Here is a 21,164-nt window from a genome sequence, read left to right on the forward strand (position 1 = left end):
ATACTGGTCTGAATGTATTGCAATGTATATGATGAAATGTGCACAATTTTCATTTTCCACACTGAAAAAATGGAGCTTCTGGAAGACCTGTCTCCTTAGCAAGTTTTGTGGTCTCTTCCAACTCTATGATTCTATGAATCTAAGTTGCACAGCTTTTGTAGAAAAGCTTCACAGTTTTCTATCACTTCAGGGCAAGGAATTCCCAAGTGCCTCAAACCTATGGGATGAAAACCTGTGTCCGATATCCATTGGAAAAATCAAAATTTACCATCCCTATCCTGCATATCCCTATCCTGCACAAATAAAACAGAAACTCACATTGGGACAAGTTGACAAATATATTCAGGGGGCAAAACAGAGGCTATTAATCACTCATCTCACAGGAGCTGAACTTGAAAAACCAATTTGTTCAGTTAAAAGAAATGGGAGCCCTGAAGGCGTAACAGCTCTTGCCTAACCACACTGGACAAGCACTTGCATTTTATTACAAGTAGCCACAAATTAGGTCTCAAAAAACACAGGAAGATTAGTTAAAATATTGCAATGCAATGGGTTAACAGTGGTGTCATGTGGAAGCACTGTAAAAACATGCGGAATAAAAAAGTGTTGTTCTAATGGAAAAGCCTAGTCTATAAGAAGCCTAAATATCATACTCAAAATAACAAAACATTTTGAAGCAAACACTATCAATGTGATCGCCTTACCTGTAAAATATGTATTTGCAGGCAGAGTGGAACTTGGAAATTTGTAATAGCCATTTCCTGGGAAACGTATTCCTTTTGTTACAGTTACATTTGAGCTTGTTAAAGAGGTATCCATTCTCTCCAGCTGATAGATTGGGAAAGGCCCATTCAGTTCTTTAGGTTCATTCCAACTTATCTTTATTACTGTGCTGTTTACTCCTTCTGTGTAAGGGGCAATTAGCTGTCTTGGTGCTATTTATAGAAAAAGAAGAGGGGGAAAAGAGTGATGTAGCAATAAGTCTTGGGTTTTCATATGCATACTGTAATGACACTGAAGAAATCTATATCAATTAGTTTGATCATTGTGCTATGACTCTGGAGACCAGGGTTCGAATCCCTGCTCAGCTATGGAAACCCACTGGCTGACCTTGGATAAGTCACACTCCCTCAGCCTTGAAGGAAGGCAAAAGCAAACCCCTTGCAAACAAATCTTGCCAGGAAAACTCTATGATAAGTTTGCCTTAGGGTCATCATAAGCTGGAAACTACTTGAAGGCACAGAAAGAATAATGGGCTTTATGTCACTAGTTCTTCAGAGAAAGGGAGGGGATTGCAGAGATAAAGAAAGGTTTTTCACATCTAGGGTAAAACAATTGCTAAATGCCTCAGAAATTATAGTAATATATATCAGCTGTACCTGGCTATTTGCATGGTTCATGAAATGACCTTTAAATCCTTATTAATAGCATATATCCTTTCATCTTGGTGAGATTTTCTGTGCAGCCAGGCTGCTCTGCTCTATACTGTGGAGTTTACCTCTGAACAGCCATTTTTTCTACAAGTATTGCAACTATAATATAATCTGAAAACAATGTTTATCCCTAGCAAACATTACTTTGCAAATCTATGTGACTATGCAATAGTATAAAAGACTAAAAGTATGATATCTATCTATCTATCTATCTATCTATCTATCTATCTATCTATCTCAAGGACAGCCCCCCCCCCCCCCAAGATAATAGGGTAAAAAAATTCATTTGGAGAAATTATATGACCTAAAATATGGATCTTGCAAATTACTTCAGAGTGTTGTGCTAAGAGTTCACTGCAAAGATCTTCATTTATAATAAATTAATAATGTATCCTTAAAGAGTTTTGCATATAAGACCATTAGCATGTCTCTTGCTTTCTCACATTAACCTGTAGCATCTTGCTATTACTTTTCCTACAACATGATAAAATATTACTTTTGGCAAAGGGAATGATGGGAGACAAAAACTCACCAACCATGCTATGCATTGTAAATTCCTGCTTGGACATCATTTATGACTTCACAATCTAATTAGTATCATACTGCTATGTTTGAAATTTACTGTGTTGAAATTGAAGTAATGCAGTGTGAGGTCACAAGCCTTCTCTGCATAAGTAGTGCAGTACACTAATGAAATGCAGTATTAATGCACAGGTTTCAAAAGAAAACATGGCTTTACAATCGGAACTTCACCTTTGGAGCAATTCAGTCGATGTCAGCATTTTAAATACAAGTGTGGAGGTTGAGTCCTCTGGTTCAGCACAGAGTTATAATGCAGAAGATACCAAAATTCATTAGTTCTGAAAAGAACAGCTACCCTTTCTTGAAAACAACAATTGCATCTTCCTTCAGCATAATTCCTTAATTAACAGAAGTTGCCCGCTCTGTAATCATAGCATCTTTGTTACCCAAATTTGAAGCTTTTATTGGGCTTGTGCAATTAACTACTTAAATGCATTGTAACACTTGCTTTTCTGACAGGAAATTATTGATTTTGAAATCATTTTCAAGTCTGCCTTAGCACAAATAAATGTACTACAGTTACAGTTAATGCACTGTGTACACACATTAAACACTAGCATGACACATTTTATTATTTTGTGATATATGGAATAGAAGCCCAATCTTTCAATAACCAATATCTTAACTACCATGATGATTCAGAATTCTTGAGTATTGACATATGGAGTGAAGAATTGGTACTGAAAGTGGCACTTTAACAATTTAAACTGAAAAGATTTAGATAATAAATCTACAGTACTGGTCTCCATGTCACCATATTGTATATTGGATGTATACTATGGTAAGTATCCCTTATCTGGAAATCTGTAATACTCTAAAAATCGAAGACTACCACAGATTGCCTGCATAGGTGGCTGAGATAGTGACATCTTTGATTTCTGATGGTTCATGTACACAGTTAAAAGTATTGTGCATAAAATTAGTTTTAGTCTATGTGTATATAAAACATAAATCAATTTCATTTTTAGATTTGGATCCCATTTCTAAGCTGTCTGATTATGTATATGCAAATATTTGAAAATCTGGGGGAAAAAATCCAAAATACTTCTGGTCCCAAGCATTTCAGATAAGGAATACTCAACCTGTATATATTTCCTAAAGGTGTCACTGTGGTACCTGTAGCAGCTCTGTCAAAGGAATAAACTATAATTGTACCTATTTAAATTTTGTCATAGTGTCTTAAAATACATCTGTCATAGCAGTCTGCCGTTTAGCACACTGAGCTATGTTTTGCATATTTTAATTATGAAGAGGGGTATTTTTCTTGCAAACACTTCTTGCTAGATTATGTATATTTGATATATTACAAAGATAGAATATTATTTTAAACACCTATGGCTCCTGTTCACCATTGTGTAGCAGAGGGCAACAAAACATATGGTCCATACAATTGTATGTTAAAGATATAGGTGGTGTATCTGTTGCTACATAGGTCACAATATATTTTTTTAAAAAAACAGCTTGTGTGTGTGTGTGTGCATGTTTTCACTCACACTCACACACACCTGCCTGCATAAACGAAAAATATAATTGTTGGTAAGTAAGGAGCAGTTAACTTTGTTTGTTGAAACAATATCATTTTAGTTTTAGAAGCTAAGACAGATGCCAGGATTTCACTGTGAACAGATGGTAATTCCATCTAATAGTGCATCTCTGTATTAGTAAGGTCTGTTGTGTATACAAACAGTAATAAACACTAGGTGAGGATCAAAATAAATTTTAATTGTTGACATTAAATTCTGGCAACCATGCTTCTAAGGATAGGGTATTCTTTTCACAAATCTGTCAGGTTTACTGATGCAGCTGCTAAAGCTTTCCTATAGTACGTCAAGTTATAAGACTAATAAAAATGCATTTGCATCACAGCTATAAAACCTTTAGTGATCTTTTTCATCTCTATGAAATGCAGGTACTTCTTTCTAGTATCTAAGCAAAGGTGTAATTGGGGTAATTCTGAGCAAATGTACAATTTGTCCATAGATTTCAACTGGAAGCTTATTTATTCCAAAGAATTTACCAAAGCAAAGTGTTCCATTTTTGTATTCAGCTTCAGATAACCTTGTGATGAGGTTAGGATCACCATTGTACAAAATGTGTGATGAGATCAAGACAAAGAAATAGTTGAGCAGTGATTATGTGGGAGAATTTGGCTTTAAATACTTTGGGCAAGTCTCATTCCCTCTGCCTCAGAGAATGGCAATGGCAAACCCCTCTGAAGAAATTGCCAAGAAAACCTCATAATAGATTCGCCTTAGGGTTGCCATAAGTCAGAAATGACTCGAAGGCATACAACAACAACAACAAACTGCCTGATAGGATACAGTGACATGTGCACAACAGGGTTTCCAATGTATTTCTTTAAAATGTGCTATAGAGAGCCAACATGATGTGGTGGCTTAATGCTGGAGGAGGACTCTGGGAGACCAGGATTTGCACTCACACTCAGCCATGGAAATCTGCTGTGTGATTCTGGGTGAGTCACACACTCTCAGCCTAAAAGGAAGGCAATTGCTAACCTTCTTTAAATAAATCTTGCCAAGAAAACCCTACATTTGCATCACTATAAGTCATAATCAATGTGAAAATACATAACAACAACTTTATATACCACCTTCCTCCCTTAGTCTGAGACTTAAGTTAAGAACACTCTCAGAAATTAAAACAAATACACATAAAAACACATATGAAGTATACAAAAAGTTTATTTTTAAAATGTAATAAAACTACTTATAAAATTAAAAACTGCTTCAAACATATGCATTAAAAATAAGAATTAAGACCAGCAGTACAGCATGCTGTCATCTTTTTTCTCCTTATAAAACAATCAGCTCCCAGTGACCAAACAGCACAGAAGGAGCTTTCCAGTCGTGGTTAATATCCTGTCTTTCTGTTTGAAATCCAGGGATACTGGCTAAGAATAATCAAGAGGTTTAAAACACAGTATTTGTTTTTTAAAAACTATCTCTAAAAATAATGGCAATAAAGATGAAAAAACAAAGTAACAGTATATAACACTAAAATAGCTTTACAAGGAACTATAGAAGTTCCTTAAAAACTTGTACTTCTGCCTCTAGGGCCACTCAGTGATCCTCAAGAAATGCCAGAGGGTAATGCAGTTGGTGCATCCAGCTGCATGAATGGAGTGTGACACCTCTTTACTAACCTGCCCACTTTCCACCATCCAGCAAACAACTTGGTGGGGGGTGCTACACTAGCTAAAAGATAGTCTGGAGGTGGTAAGGGAGGAAGGTGATGTAGTTTGTCCTGATGGAACTTAACAGGAAGCCCTTCTGATTGAGACTGCTAAATATTAAAGCAACAGGAGCTGTGTCCTATGCTCAGCCTCACATCTCTAGCAAAATCTTGTTGATGCATCACTCTGGCAATTGTACTTTGTCCATGAGGGTGAGGGTGGGAGACAGAGAACCAACATCTTCTTGTCTTAGAAAGAAGAGGAGACAGGCACAGCTCCACCATGCCTAGCCCCAGAGATAGATGATAGGTTCTCCCTCCATGTTAACTGCTACCAACCTAGCCTCAGAGGGTGGGAAGCAGAGGCAGGCTCAGCTCTACCATGCCTAACCCAGAGTCAGATGAAAAGCCCTCCCTCCATTCCAATGGCCACCACCCTATCTTTAGAGGAAGAGAAGAACCGGCAATATCTACTAGATTTGATTCCCTTCCCCATTGCCATTCCCTTCTCCTTTTGGGTCATGTCTTTTTAGATTGTAAGACTGAGGGCAGAGAACTGTCAAATTAGCAATCTATGAACTGCTCTGAGAGCCTTTGTGGCTGAAGAGAGGAGTATAAATACTCTAAATAAATAGATAATCAACTCCAAGCAACCTGCTTCTCCATTGCCTTGCTCCTTCTTGGCTAATGCACCTATAGCCTTTTCCCCTTTGCCACCCCCACTTACCCTTGCATAGTTATGGCAGGCAAGAATTAGATAGCAAAAGAATTCCAGCCTTATAGTCCTGTACCAGGGAACACTGCCTGTGATTTAAATACCCAGGCATTAAGTGCATCTTATGCTATGGTACGAGTTTATATTTCCATAACCCCTTGTCTTTTTCTGCTGTCCCCATCATGTTGTTAATGTTGTGCTAGAACAGATCGGGATTCAAGACTGATGGGGAATTGGTGGATAATGGAGAAATATCAACTTAACTTACAGTCTTGGGACATTTACAAGAATAGGCACCATATCTGGGCAAAGATTAGACAACGGTATATCCTGCTGGCATATCTATACCCTGTAAGATTATAGCTACTCATTATCAATTTAAAATAGTACATCCTGAATCAACTTTCATTCCTTTTAGAAAATCTGTGTTCAGATTCTTTACATAAAATATGCCTCAAATAAGCATAACAAGTTTTAAGGGTTCACTTTATTATGAGCATATAGGATCATATTTCTTTTTAAAAATCAATGTAATGGTATTTTTTTAAAAAAAAAAAATCCTGAAAAATATATTGCTTCCACCATATGGGACAACCAACGACTCACCAACCGATTTAAGATGCAGCATATTGAGCTGACCATATGTTACAGTGCTGTTGAATGGCTGAGTGATTCATGCCCGTCACATTCTAGTATATCAATTAAAGCTCCTTGAAGTCTGCATGATTTGTGTCTCTGTTATTAAACCCTGCTAATTCATCCCACTTACACATCTGTTATAAATCTCTAGGAGTTCTGCATGATTCATGGCAATCTGTGAGCATGGTACAGCAAATTCTTCTCCTTGTAATTAACAGTAAATTGTTTTACTGCCATGCAATGAATTTTTCAGTTATATTGCAAATGAACTCCTAAATGCATAGCTCTTTCCTAAGAACTGACTTATATCATTAGGCAATTAAAAAGTATTGCTTTGAACCAAAAGCTTTTAATCAAGAGAAATACAACTTAAACTCAGCCTAAAGACCATGCAAATTTGACATACTGGCAACAGAATAATCTGTGCAATTTCCCGAGGAGTGAAATATGTCCTTTGGGGAGAACAAACAAATAAGTTTTGGCTCTTACAGTGGTGTAACAAAGAGCACCCAATCTGTAGCTGGAGAGCACTTGGCAAGAGAAGATACTGAGCAGATACTGTCTATCTCGGGAGCTATTTAAGTCATCTGTCATTTCCAAATTTCTCAGATTATGTTTCACGTCTCTAATTGTAACACAGTGCCTATTTTCTTGAAATAAATAATTGGATAATTAACCAAGCAAAATCATCACAAGACTGCAATGCTAGTCAAGAGTTTCGGTCAAAGGTGAAGTTGATTCATTTTAGCTTTGCCTCTCTAGCTTCCTGAAGAGGCTTTGATTTTTCTCCCCACCCTCCAAACCCCACCACGTCTAGTTCTTGGCAGCAGCCTCAAATTCATGAGTCCATACATCAAGTCAGTAGCTTAACAACAAATAAAATTAAATTCAAAGAAGGGAGTCTAATTGAAGGACAGCAAACAGCAAGCAAAAGTGTTGGAAACAGTGCTACCGTAATGTGTGTGCATATAAGCAGAGTGTTAACTATGACACTACATGTATTGTGTAGTATGTATGTACAGTATATGCATATATGTATATATCTGTGAACACACACACAATGCAAAATGTCACATTTGCATGACAATTTTCCCTTCTTAACATGGAACAGAAAGTGAATGGCTTAATGAGGGATTATTCAAGACAGGAATGAACAAAATGTATTCATAACTATGAACAAAGATTGTATTATGAAAAAGGCACCTGTCAGGAAAGAAGGGGATGATTGGTTTATGCATTATGAATAAAAAGGTAGAAAAATATTTATATTAGTATTCACTAATGACTATATATGCAAGATTGCTGTAATTAAAATTATAAATTAACATATTAAGAGTGCTTGTTTAATCACTTTGGGTCCCATTCACACTGATAGATTTTTATGTACTCGCATGCAAAGCAATGTGCATTTTCAAACCAGAGGCAAACTGCCTATTTTACTTTTAAACAGAGAAAGGAAAATCTAATGCACCACTAATTACCAGTTAATTGGATATGTGTGGTTTTTAAGACGGCGATAGAATATTGTGCTTAAGAAACATATAACCAGCAAAACGTATGGCTTTTGTCTGTGGCATTTACCTTTCCAAACAGTTGAAAATGAAACAAATCATAGATTTTTTTTAAAAAAAAGTTTAAAAAATTACATAAAATTTGGAGACAAAATGCATGAATATTATCAACTCAAATCGAATATCTGTTTCTGAAAAGTGTGTAGCTTGCTTGTGTTTTGAAGTTTTATATTGTTCTGATTTTAAATATCAATTCAAAACATAAATAAGATTGTCAAAAGAAAAGAATGGCATAAGTAATAGAGATCTGTATATGTGGCCTTGAGGAGCAGCAGAATGGCTGGATATATGTAACTTGAGTACAAAAGAACAGGTCTAGAATAATAGAGTTGGAAAAGACAACAAGGGCCATCCAGTTCAGTCTGCTACCATGCAGGAAGGCACAATCAAATCACTCCTGACAGATGGCCACCCCGCTTCTGCTTTAAGATTTCCAAAGATGGGGACTCCACCACACTCCGAGACAGCATATTCTGCTGTCAAACAGCTCTTACCATCAGGAAGTTCTTTCTAGTGTTTAGGGTTTTTTGTTTTGTTTTTGTAGTTTGAATCTTGTAGTTTGAATCCTGTTGGATTAGACCAAAATCCACCATGTCCAGCATGATGTTTCTAAGACTGACCAACCAAATGCTTCCAGGAATCCCATAAATCAAGACAATCCTTTCCTTTGTGATGGTTACCAGCATCTTTCCTTTATGTTGAATACCAGCATCTGATATTCAGCATGGCTTATAAACAGCTTAGAACAAAAAAATAGAAATAATGACTTGCTTGTCCTTAATTGCAATAGCAAAAATTATAACTAAGGATACGTCTACACTGTAGAACTAATGCAGTTTGACATTAATTTAAGTGCTATAGCTCCATCCTATGGAATCCTGAGATTTGTAGTTATACAAAGAGTTTTTGCCTTCTCTCCCAAAGACCGCTGGTGCCTCACAAAACCACAAATCCCAGGATCCTGTAGGATGAAGCCATGGCAGTTAAAGTGGTGTCAGATTGCATTATTTCAACAGTGTAGATACATCCAGAGTTCCATTATGACTGTAACTTAATTAGGAATAGCTTCAATCTCTTTGCAGTGTAGCTATAATGATTTAATTATCTTTAGAATTACAGGTGTAGAGGATTCCTAAAAGCTGCAGGAAGACTGCCTATCGTTCTTGCTTATGCTGTGCCCGGTAAGTAACTAAAGTACATATTTTAACTACTTTTGAAGACAGGGAAAGTAAAGTTTTTTTTTAAATATATATATACCCATAATAAAACTATAATCACAACTGATTACCCTTTTAAAACTAATTTCCCAAGTTAAGCATTTATTTGTATACTGAAAATTCTACATCCCCAGCACGACTAATTCCCACTGACAAGGTAACCTGTCCTTCAGAATGAAATAATTGTGAGTCAGTTGCTACATATTCTCAATGTACTTCCTCTTTGAGTCAACCAGGGAGAGGGAGGAGAGAAGGAATCTGTCTTCCCACTCCTGTATAAACCTATTCATATTTTATTATTATCTTTCAACATCCTCTTCATAGAGTAAGTCAGGTGGTGATGAAAAAATGGACATTTCAGTAGGGATGGTCCAACTCTAGAATGCTTGTCTGATTTACTGAACTGTACTGTAGTTCCCAAGACTTGCCAAGCTCTTTTTTGTTTGCCCAGGCTGTTGTTGTGTAATTAACTTGTGCGGCTCTTTTCTTTTGTTTTCTTGGAAGGGTTTTTATTTATTTATTGTTTCACAATGCTTTTATTTCTAACCACTGGGAACCATCTGGGTCTTTGTCCTAAGTGTGATATAATACTGCAGTATTGAAATAAAGCCATCTATAAAGCCATTTTCTCACAGTTGTTTGCATGGTTATTTAAAGCATTCCAGAGCTTTTGGCTACTTTAAAAATTGATCTGTAGAAAGTTAATGTGATCAACTTAATGGGAACTCACACTGTTGTTTAGCTTATGCTCTAACATATACTGCTGTCAAATTCTTGAATCTGATTTTCCCCTGACTAAATATACAACTTTTATTTGATTTATATCTCATCTTTCTCCTTATACAGGACCCAAGTGGCCTTTAGTTATCCCTGTTGAATTCATTCAAAGTAAGCAGCTAACTCCATACCACCTCTTTATATGTCTTGAACTTTGCGTATCTTCACTTTCACTTGTTTTCAGAGAAGACAGAGGCAAAGCAGGTGTTAAGCACTTTCATCTTTCCTGTCACTCTCTAACAAACCTGGGTTATTCTGCGTTTTAGTTTCATTCTAAGCTCTTGAGATTTTCCCTGTAAATATTGGCCACTTATGCCCACTCTCAAAAATATGCAGTGCTCATACATGTTCCCACTTTAGAAAACAGTTAGTATAAAAGCTATACTCCTAATGATCTAGGCATTTTAAGAGAACATATAACTTCACTGGCAGCTATGAATTTGTTCAACATTTCTCATTCAAACTCTCTCTTCTGTGCCATTAAGTTGACTTCAATGTATGACAACTCTATGAGTGAGAGATCTTCGGTAGATCCAGTTATTAACAGTCCTGCTCTGGTCTTGCAAACTCAGGACCATGGCTTCCTTTACTGAGTCAACCTGTTTAGTATCGGACAAATAAGTGATGGATAAACATGCTGTTAGACATCAATGGGAATTGGGAATTTGCCTGTAAATTCAGGTCTCAGATTTACATTAATATATCCTGGACAGCAAATTGGATGGACCATGGTTACATTTAAAATGAGATCTATAGAAATATTGGCAGATTATGATCCTATGAAACAAATCTTTATGTCAATGCAAAACAAGGAGGGGTGAGGAGGGCTCACACGTTGCCCAAGTACCTTGCCTTGTGCCAGATTAGTCCTCCTGACAATCCTTCTGTTTGCACAGGTTTTACACAGCAACACCTACACAGATGGGCCTGTCATGCCCCCTGAATGTCTAAATATTCACTTTTGCTTTGACACATGAGCAAGAGACAATAACCAAATGGTTATCTTCCCTCAGCCACCAGCTGTTCACCATTGGCAGCAAAGACAGAAGAAGTATTTGTGTAAGCATCACTCCCAGATTTTTAACAGTGATATCTGTTTATTCCCCCCAGAAAAATAATTACTCAGGTTTTAATGATTCTTATTCAGTCCTTTTTATGGGTTTACTTTAAACACAGAAGTATGATTTTTGTCTTAGAGTTCTGATGGAAAAGTGGAGGAACACAGATGGGCATTTTTATTTTGGAATAGAAAGTTAAGCACACATGAATGATGGGTGAGGGCATATTCAAGTTGCCTGTTGACTTACAGTGACCCCATGAATTTTACAGGGTTTTCTTAAGCAAGTAATAATCAGAAGTGGTTCTGCCAGTTCCTTCTTCTGAAATACAGCTGAGAACACATGGAATTTGTTGGTGGTCTCCCATCCAAATACTAACCAGGGCTGACCCTGCTTATCTTCTAAGATTAAATAGGACCTATTGACATTAGGGTATATAGACTGGTCACAGGGATGATACTGCATGACTACTGCTGTCCAGAGCAATGGATCAAGAACTGCAATCCATGTGATATAGGTAGGTGAATATGACTCTTGTAAGTCCCCACAAAGATTTAGGTTCTGCCAAAACTCTTGCTTTAACCAAAAATCCAAAGCCTATTTATCTAAAGTTTCTTCAGTGCAAAAGATTTCTGATGAACTTATGGAGTGCTATGTTGTGTTTCCATTCACTCCTAAGCCACCCATTTCCAGAAGCCTGTAAGGACTTGATATGAAGTATCTTCCCCCTCCTTCTCCTAGGCTGCATCTACACTACAAATTTGTCACCATTTTAACTGCCATGGCTAAATGCTATTGAGCCATGCTATGGAATTCTGGAATTTGTAGTACAGTGGAATGTTGTTATATGCTGGGGTTTGGTTCCAGGATCCCACATGGATAACAAAATCTATGGATGTTCAAGTTCCGTTAAGACATAGCAAAATGGTGTCCTTTATAAAAAATGGAAAATCAAGGTTTGATATTTGAAATTTATACTTTTTTGAACTTTTTCAAACCATGGATGCTTGAACCCGTGTATAAAAAATCAGTGTATAAGAAGGGCTGACTGTAATGTGAGATAGTTAGCCTGGACGCTTTTACACGGAGGAGGCAAGCATCATTAAAACATTATTAAAACGGGGGCGGGTTATAGACCGCCCATTTGGGGCGGTCTGGACCCGCCCCTTTCCCCGGAGTATCAGGGCTTCACCGGCAGCTGCTGAGGCCCCGATCCGCCACTTTTCAGGCTGCGGGAAAGCAGCAAAACGCCGCTTCCCCGCAGCCTGAAAAGGGGTGTCCTTGGCCCCTTTCTCCCTTGCTTCGCTGGGCGCAGCCGTCTGAAGGCTGCGCCCAGCGAAGCAAAGCGGTGCCACGAACCAGGAAGGAGCTCCGAAACGGAGCTCCTTCCTGGTCCGTGGAAAGGGCACCCTAGGCACCCTGCCGTGGATTGAGGACGACACGTCCGCGCCGCCCCATCTAGAGGCGGCACGGCCGTGACGTCCTCACGGCGGCGGCCGTATGGAAGGGCCACCGCCGTTTAGTGCATGACGAGCATGCACTAGGGTTAGGGTGGTGCGGAAGCACCGCCCTTTTGTAACCCTAGTGCGTGCTCGTCACGCACTAAAGTGCCGGTGTGTAACCGGCCATGGTAATAGCACAATCGGGGGAAGATTATCACACCTCTATGCGCTTCTCCCATTTGTGTTCTGTGTGTAAACTGTAATGGACGCTGTTTGGGAAAGCAGCCAATGGAACTGCTGATAACGGCTGAGGCCAACTTTACAAACAAACAAATACAAGGCTTTGCAGCAGCAAGAAACCAAGTCCAGTATCACAATACCAATCCAATGTCCAATAAAGCAGAATCAGAGGCAAGCCAAGGGCCCGAGATTCCAGAGAGCAGGTCAGCAAGTCCAGGGTCAAGGGTTCCAGATCAATCCGTAATTCAGGAGGCAAGGTTTCAGGCAACAAAGTCCAAGCGAGTCAGAGCAAGATTCTTTTGCCAGGGAATGCAGATAAGGTCTGACAAAGAAGCTCAGCATCTTGCAGCTGTTTATATTAGCCCAACTCTTAATCTCAGCTGTTTAGTGATTGCTGAGCATTTCTCATATAACCTCCTGGATCGACGGAGGCATGCCCTTTCTCTTTTTCTCTGGCTGAAGGTAGGTACAACTTCATCCTGCTCCTCTATGTCTCCCAAGCCTGGAATCTCTGCTGGGGGGAGGCTGGGCTGCTGAGTCACAGGCTCTGCTGGAATTGGCATCACATGGCTAGGGTCTGGTTCAGGCTCCTCCTCTGAGTCCTCAGCCTGGCTGGCCATGACATTGGTTAATATTGGTTAATATTGGGAGTTTCCGTTATTAACCAATGACACGTTCATTACAGTTTACGCAAGGGACACTAACAGGAGAAGCACTTAGGGGTGTGATAATCTTCCTCCTGATCATACTATTACTACACTTTAATGACATTTTAATGACACTTGCCTCTGTCTGAAAGAGAGCTCTGGTGCCATAACAAATAACAAATCCCAGGATTCCTTAGCATTGAGCCATGGCAGTTAAAACAGTGTCAAACTGCATTAATTCTGCAGTGTGGTAGCATTGTCAGTATCTCTCATGCCTAACAAGATTGCTTAGTAGATTTCCCCCATTCTTTCACAAATATTATTGAAAATACATGTCTGATTAGGCTTTTGTTTATTATTGCTGAAAATAAGCACCAAAAAGGAAGCAGCTAATCAAGGTAGTTTGTTAATTCATTTAAAAACAATTTGTTTTTTGGCTGTTTCTTGTGCAGCACAGCAAAGGTTGACAAGCAAACAGAGTTTGGAACATTGTTCTGTTAATGTTTCTCATTATGTTACTCAATATTTGGCACAGTGGGGACATTGTTAGTGTTATCATTGTGTGCTTCTCCAATGTAATTCATTGTGCTATGTTTTATTGACACATCAAAGTTAATATGCATTTTATTCTCTAGAAAAGGCTGAAAAGCCTCTCTCAGAACTTGATGGGAGCTGCAGCCAGTGACTTTCCATTGCCCTCCTTGACCTCTCATGCCCTTTACACCTTTCTAAAACTAGCCTTTCTTTAAACCAAGATCCAAGCACATGGGACATATGGCAGCTTCTTCCCAAGGTTAATAGCATTCCTAGAACTGCATGGCAGGGGGTTGGACTGAATGGCCCTTGTGGTCTCTTCCAACTCTATTATTCTATCATTCTATGAAATCTCCTGGAAATGTAAAATCCTTTTTCCAAAATGCCCTGTAAAGCTGCAGATCACTCCATAGCTTTATATATCACTCCATAAATTAGACCCTTAGTGATCTCCATAGATTTCTCACAGTACTACCAGACCCTTGAGAAACTGTGTTTATCCTGGTTGGCTTAGATTTTGTACTATAGAAAGATTGGTTTAATGAAAGAGTACAGGAGAAAAGGTCTGACAGGGGTTGTCCACATCCCAAAACAAGTAGCCCCTTTTCTCATTACAAGAAAAGTACATTTGTGGCTATTTTTTGTTGATGGAGAAGAGTATTGTTGGAAGTTGTTACCCTAAACATATATTCCTTGTAAGTAACATATTACATGTTAATATCTTGCCTCTAGGCTCAGCAAATAAGCAGCACATCAGTTCCACTGCAATGGGGAAATTAATTCCAAGTAAAAAGGGTCTCTGATGTTTGAAATGTATGGTGTTGAAATCTGGAAATGATGAAAAGTGCTTCAATTTAATATATACAAATCTATTGACTAGTCAGTTTTACTGTCTTTGCCTTGACTAATACAACTACAGTGGGCCATTCCTATATGTGGGGGATCTGTTCTGGAATTCCTGCATATGGAAAAAACATGTGTGCTCAAATCCTATTAGTTTCTATGGTGGCACACCATTTCGTCCTACTGGACTTGCTGTGTGCGTAAGCTTGGATCCGTATAAAGGAAGCCCACATATGGCATGGACACGCTGTAATATGAAAGTATAAAAATTAGTGAGAAAGAGATAATCATAAACAAACTGGTGGGCTTCAATGAAAATATATAGAAGAGTCTTCTTTATTCTTATTAATAAAAAAGGATACTATATAAGGAGTTTATCACACCAGCCTGCCAGCCTGCCACAATCATACCAGTTAAAGAATGGAAACACACCAGTTTGGCATCATTTCTTATTACATCCCCCTCTCAATTGTACTTTGGCAATCCATGGTTATGTGAGCTATTTTCTGCACTGACAAATGCAGGCCACATTGGGCCTCTGTGAAAGCCTGATATTTGGTCCCTTCCAGGCCTAATAGGCCCAGTCAGACCCTGTTTGATTTGGTCATCGCAGTTGGTCCTTGTAGGTCCAGATAGAATTAGTTAGACCCCTTACAAGTTGGATAGGTCCAATCTGGCTCCATTGTAAGCCTGATAGGTACAGTGAAGTCTTGTACTGTGCAGTGAACTTTTGTTCTGCATCTTCTGGTTTCCTGGGTGGTTTGACTATTGTACTAGTGATTACTAATCATGCCTTCCAGGCCTGGCCAAGCATCTTCTTCCAACACTGTCTGATTCCTCTGCTGAGGAAGGGGAAAGGGATTGATTGTCTGCTATCCTGGCCAGATATGAAGTTTTAGAGAACACTCGGGTCCCTCCTAAACAGTCTATAGTCCCAGAAACCAGATCTGAGGGTACGTTACATCTTACGAAACAGATTTGGCATGTTTAGATGCCTTGGAAGATAATGAAAGCAGTGTAAGGATGGTACATTGGCAGGGGAAATGGAGGATATTCCAGCAGCCTCAGTGACCGGTGCTGAGGGTAGTGTCAGTGAGTTTACACTGATGGAGCCTATTTCAGTTGAGCCTTCTGACACTAACACCATCCATACATGGTCATATAACTGCCCATGGGAGGGGGGCCTGGAGTATTCCAGGTGGACAAGCATCTGTTGGTTGTAGCAGTAAAGGAGTGGGTCCCATAGGAAGTGGATTTCTCATACAACTTGGTTTAAGTTCAGGGCAATCCCAAATGTCTTCTTGGTACTATCATCCCTGGTACTATCTTTCACAATGGTTTTATGCAGATTTAGGTGGTATGCGGCAGGCTACCATTAGTGGATACAGTAAAATCCCTTACAGTGCTAGTCTACATGGAAGGAAGACACTTCCTCTGAGGGACCATTTCTTACAGGCCACTAGGGCCCTCACAAAATCACTGTGATGGGGGGGGGGGCAGTTCCTTGGGTCTCATTCCCAGCACATGGCCAGACAAGAAGCAATCCAGCTATTGGGTTGCCCTTGAGACTGAAGGTAGTTTGCCCAGCAGAAAGCTGAGGAAGAAGTCAAGGAGTGATACCTGTCTTAGGCCCTGTGCAGACCAGCCTGAAAGACCGGCTTGGGGTGTAGTCAGGGCATACTATCCACATGACGCATGACCCAACTCTGCTCCCAGGGTGGTGTGATGCCGCACGCCACTCCACATGGTACACAGAGTCACAGCACTCTTCTGCCGAAGGATCCCTGGAAAGCCGCAATGCTGCAGCTTTCACGCCTTTTGCAGAGTACAAAAGGGAGCCACTTTTTGCAGCTCTTTTTTGCACCCTGCAAAGGCTAGATCAGGACTGTGGTGTGCAGTTGCCCCAGCCCCAATCCAGCGAAAACAGAGGCAGCTGCAGGCCACCCCTTAAGGGCAGACTGCACAGCCCCTTAATTACTAGCTTGCTCCTCCCCTTGCTCCTTTCCAGGTCAATGCAGTTTAAATATGTAGTAGGTTAAATAAAGTGGCCATTATAAAACTCAGTTCTCTGTGTCCCATTTTGTTATTCTATAGTTGATCAGTAATTAGCCTCCTGGATTTATTATAACACATGTCAAACTAAATTTCTAATTTGTGCACTGAAAACTGCTGTAACATATTGAGATGTGATCCTAAAGACATAAGTCCAAACCACATTGCAGAAATAATCCAGTTTGAGCTGCTTTAGCTAGGTGCTAGGTAGTCCACACCATATGTATGGTTTTAAATACCTATACATATTGTTCCTGGTTAATAAAATTGCCCTAATTGACACCCATACTGGATGTGGTTTTAGTTTTGGTTTTTTCTATGTAGCGTAACATGGATATTTCTTTCCATTCGTCACTACAAGTAAAATAGGTATTGAAGGGAGTTGCACTTGAAAAGTAGATCTCAGGTTTAGAAGAGCTGCAACTACATTTGCATGCTATATATGCTACTGGTACAATATATACCACTAATGAAATGTTATTAACTTAATTAAGCATATACACTTTATTTGCTGAATGTATAAACAAACAAAAATATATTTAAGTGACCTCACTGTGAAAGAAACCAATGCAGGATTTCTAATATACAACAAATCTATGTGGAAAACATGGTGTTTTGTTTTTAATCTATCATGGTAAACAAACACCAATTAAGCTAGTCACTTTGTATTAAGATAACACCTATCTCAGTCACTATGTATCAACCTGTGATCATCTGTAATTGTGCTCATTAGAAAGGTACGTGCTAAGTTTGAACTTGGATGCAGGTGTGGCTTTTTTTTTGCCTCCTTACCAGCCGGTAAAGTTTGTCCCATTCCTGGCTCACTGCTGCTACAACCAATTCGATTGCAGAGAGTGATGGTGAAATAGTACATTCTGTATGGTTCTAGTCCTGTCACTATGTAGGACTGCTCATGAGCTTCAGCAATATACAAAACCTGCAATGAAAACACAGTCAATAGAGCTATCCTGATGTTATTTCCATTATTTCCCACTAATACAACAGCATGTTTAACAACATTAATTTTCTGGTTTGCTGTTTTCATTGTGACGATATTTGCCAAGATCCAACAGTAGAACCAGGATTATTCTGGGGAACGTCAACAAGCTAGAGGTTAAATGATAAGATTTTTACTACAATATTTCATGAAGTAACAATCAAGTTCCTGAAAGGATACACGGGGAAACAAATTTATTAGGTATAAATGATAGAGGGCAGATTTTACACAATACTGTTGCCAGCATTCTATGATGGAATCTAGCACCAGATCACCAATGAAAGAGGTTAAACAGAAGGATATTTAAACAGTATCATATTGCATATTACCACCAGTATTCACATCACTAGGTTATTTATTTATTTACCTACTTACTTGAGGCATGGTATGAAAAATATTTCACTGTTTCAATGTCTTCATTGTCTACTTTAAAGTTATGTATATTATCTATAGTCATTATTTTTGTTTTCTTAATGTTCACCTGTAAACCTGGTTTTGCACTTTCTTTGTGGACTTTCTTCTGCAATCATTCCAAGTCTTTGCTATATTCTACTGATAGTACGGTATTATATTTATATCTTAAATTGTTGATGTTCCTTCCTCCAGTTTTCATGCCTCTTTCCTCCAGGTCTAATCCTCCTTTATGTATCATATGTTCAGTATTGTATTTTAAACAGATAAGGTGATAAAATGAACCGCTTGTCAATTGAAAACCATTTAGTTTTTCCATATTCTCTTGTAATACTAGGCTCTTTTCCTGAATACAGGTGGTCCATCAGGACAATAAAATGTTTTGGCTCACCCATTTCTATAAGAGTGGCCATTAGCTTTCCACAATTGTTCTATTTATCCTTTTATACTTCCATTTTTATATTGATTTGTTATATAGATTTTTTTTTAAAAAATTGAATTTTAATTGTGCTCTGAGCAGAAGAAACAGTAAAAGGAGGGTGTAAATCTTGAGTAGAAAATGAGTAGAAGAAGCGTAGAAATGTAGAGTAGTAGATGGTAGAATGCAGTAGAGATGTTTCACTCTGGATTTCATAACTATGTGTTTGGATTAGAAAATGTTACATCTATACTACGTTTCTTGTTTCAAAAAAACCAAAAACAACCCATGTCTGTATGTACATAGCTAAGGAGGCATTCAAATTGAGAACAATCCTTCAAAGATAAGTTGTGTCCTCTTGTTCAAAGGCAAACAAACAGATAGTCATCTCTACTCCAGGCAACCTGCCATGATAACAACATTGATACCACTCCCTCAGGATGCTTTGTCACAGGCAAATTAAATATTGGCATAACCCAAAATGCTAGGAGTATTTTATAATAGTCATATATCAATAAGCACAGAAAACAGATTGCTAATAACAATAATACCTGAGAAAGCACTGGCAATACTTTTTGTTCAGTAATTACATTGACGCTGTATCCCATCACTTCTCCTCTAGCTTCATTATCTTGCGGCTTTTCCCAAGATACATTGAGAGAATATGGTGAAAGAGGGAATACTGATGGAGATGGCATGAATACTGGAGCTAAAAAACAAATAAATGTGCTAATTTATCATAAAATAAATGAACAACATGTGTCAGGCAAGTTTTCCCACTATATTTGTAAAATACCATCTGTTAAACTTGATAAAATGGCTTTTTTGATCCAATTCTTAAATAAGCAGCTTGTAGAAATTAATTTGCAGGTCTAAAAAGAATTTTTCAAAGGGTCTTCAATGCTATAGTTTTGAAATAAATGCATCTCACCTATAGGCATGGTATGGGATCTATGAATGAATGAATGAAACTTTATTTCTATACCGCCGTTCCTACGATCACGGCAGTTTACAACATGTGATGAAATACAAAAATACAAAATACAACACAATAATCCCCCCATGTTAAAACATGGTGGCGCAGTGGTTAAATGCCTGTACTGCAGCCATTCACTCAAAACCACAAGGTTGCGAGTTCAAGACCAGCAAAAGGGCCCAAGCTCGACTCAGGCTTGCATCCTTCCGAGGTCGCTAAAATGAGTACCCAGACTGTTGGGGGCAAATTAGCTTACTTGCTAATTAGCTTACTTGCTGTTCACCGCTATGATCTTTGGAATAGCGGTATATAAATAAAACAAATTATTATTATTATTATTATTATTATTAATACAAAAACAACATTAAAATCCATCATTCATTCCAATAGTTAAAACCAATTAAAAACAATAAAACAATCCAAATACAATCCAAAGCAATCACCCAATGTGAACACAGTGTGCAGGAGAGAATGACAATCAGGGCATGTGGGGGAAGGCTTGGCGAAACAGGTGAGGATTTTTCTTAAAAGACTCGAGGGAGGGGGCTGAGCGGAGCTCATCAGGGAGAGAGTTCCAAGACTGCGGGGCAGCAACCGAAAAAGCCCTCTGCGCAGTTGCCACATATCTCATCTTCGGAACTCTCAAAAGTTTTCTCTCACCTGACCTGAGAGTGCGGGTCGGATTATATGGGGAGAGGCGGTCCTCCAAGTACTCTGGGCCCAAGCCATTTAGGGCTTTATAGGTAACAACCAACGCCTTGTATTGCGCCCGGAAGCGGATAGGCAGCCAATGCAGATCTTTCAAAATAGGTGTTATATGGCTGGCCCTGGAACTGCCAGTGACCAGCCTGGCTGCCATATTCTGAACCAGCTGTAGCTTCCGGGTTTGGTACAAGGATTGCCCCATGTAGAGTGCATTACAGAAATCAAGTCGAGAGGTTACCAGTGCATGTACCACTGTTTCAAGGTCCCCCCGGTCCAGGTAGGGTCGCAACTGGCGTATCAGCCGAAGCTGATAGCAGGCACCTCTGACTGTCGCATCCACCTGAGGAGTCAGGTGAAGTGACGAGTCAAGAAGCACCCCCAAGCTGCGAACTGTGTCCTTCACGGGGAGCGTGACCCCGTTCAGTACAGGTGGACAAATCTCCTTCCCGGGACCGGGGGAGCCTATCACAAGCACTTCCGTTTTCTCTGGATTCAGGCTCAGTCTGTTTTCCCTCATCCAGCCCATTACCGACTCCAGACAGGCACTGAGCGGAGAGATGCCATCCCTAGTCACTGCATCAGTCGGAGACACAGAGAAGACTATTTGGGTGTCATCAGCGTACTGATAACACCGCGCCCCGTCTCTCCAGATGATCTCTCCCAGCGGCTTCATGTAAATGTTGAATAGCATAGGGGACAAAATTGCTCCCTGAGG

At 39.2% G+C, this 21,164-nt stretch overlaps 1 protein-coding gene across 1 annotated transcript in view; it reads right to left on the reverse strand.

Moving 5' to 3' along the window:
* USH2A (usherin) overlaps positions 1–21,164 on the reverse strand; it is a 665,032-nt gene that overhangs the window by 464,785 nt on the left and 179,083 nt on the right. The window contains exons 18-20 of the mRNA XM_089528326.1: positions 19,320–19,477; positions 17,735–17,879; positions 705–935 (exon numbers count right to left, since the gene is read on the reverse strand). Of these exons, the coding sequence (XP_089384452.1) occupies positions 705–935; positions 17,735–17,879; positions 19,320–19,477 (534 nt within the window). The remainder of the gene's footprint in view (positions 1–704; positions 936–17,734; positions 17,880–19,319; positions 19,478–21,164) is intronic.

The sequence above is a fragment of the Sceloporus occidentalis genome, unplaced genomic scaffold, assembly GCF_023333645.1.
Source record: "Sceloporus occidentalis isolate IW3139 unplaced genomic scaffold, rSceOcc1.0.p SCAF_6, whole genome shotgun sequence".
NCBI classification, from domain to species: domain Eukaryota; kingdom Metazoa; phylum Chordata; class Lepidosauria; order Squamata; family Phrynosomatidae; genus Sceloporus; species Sceloporus occidentalis.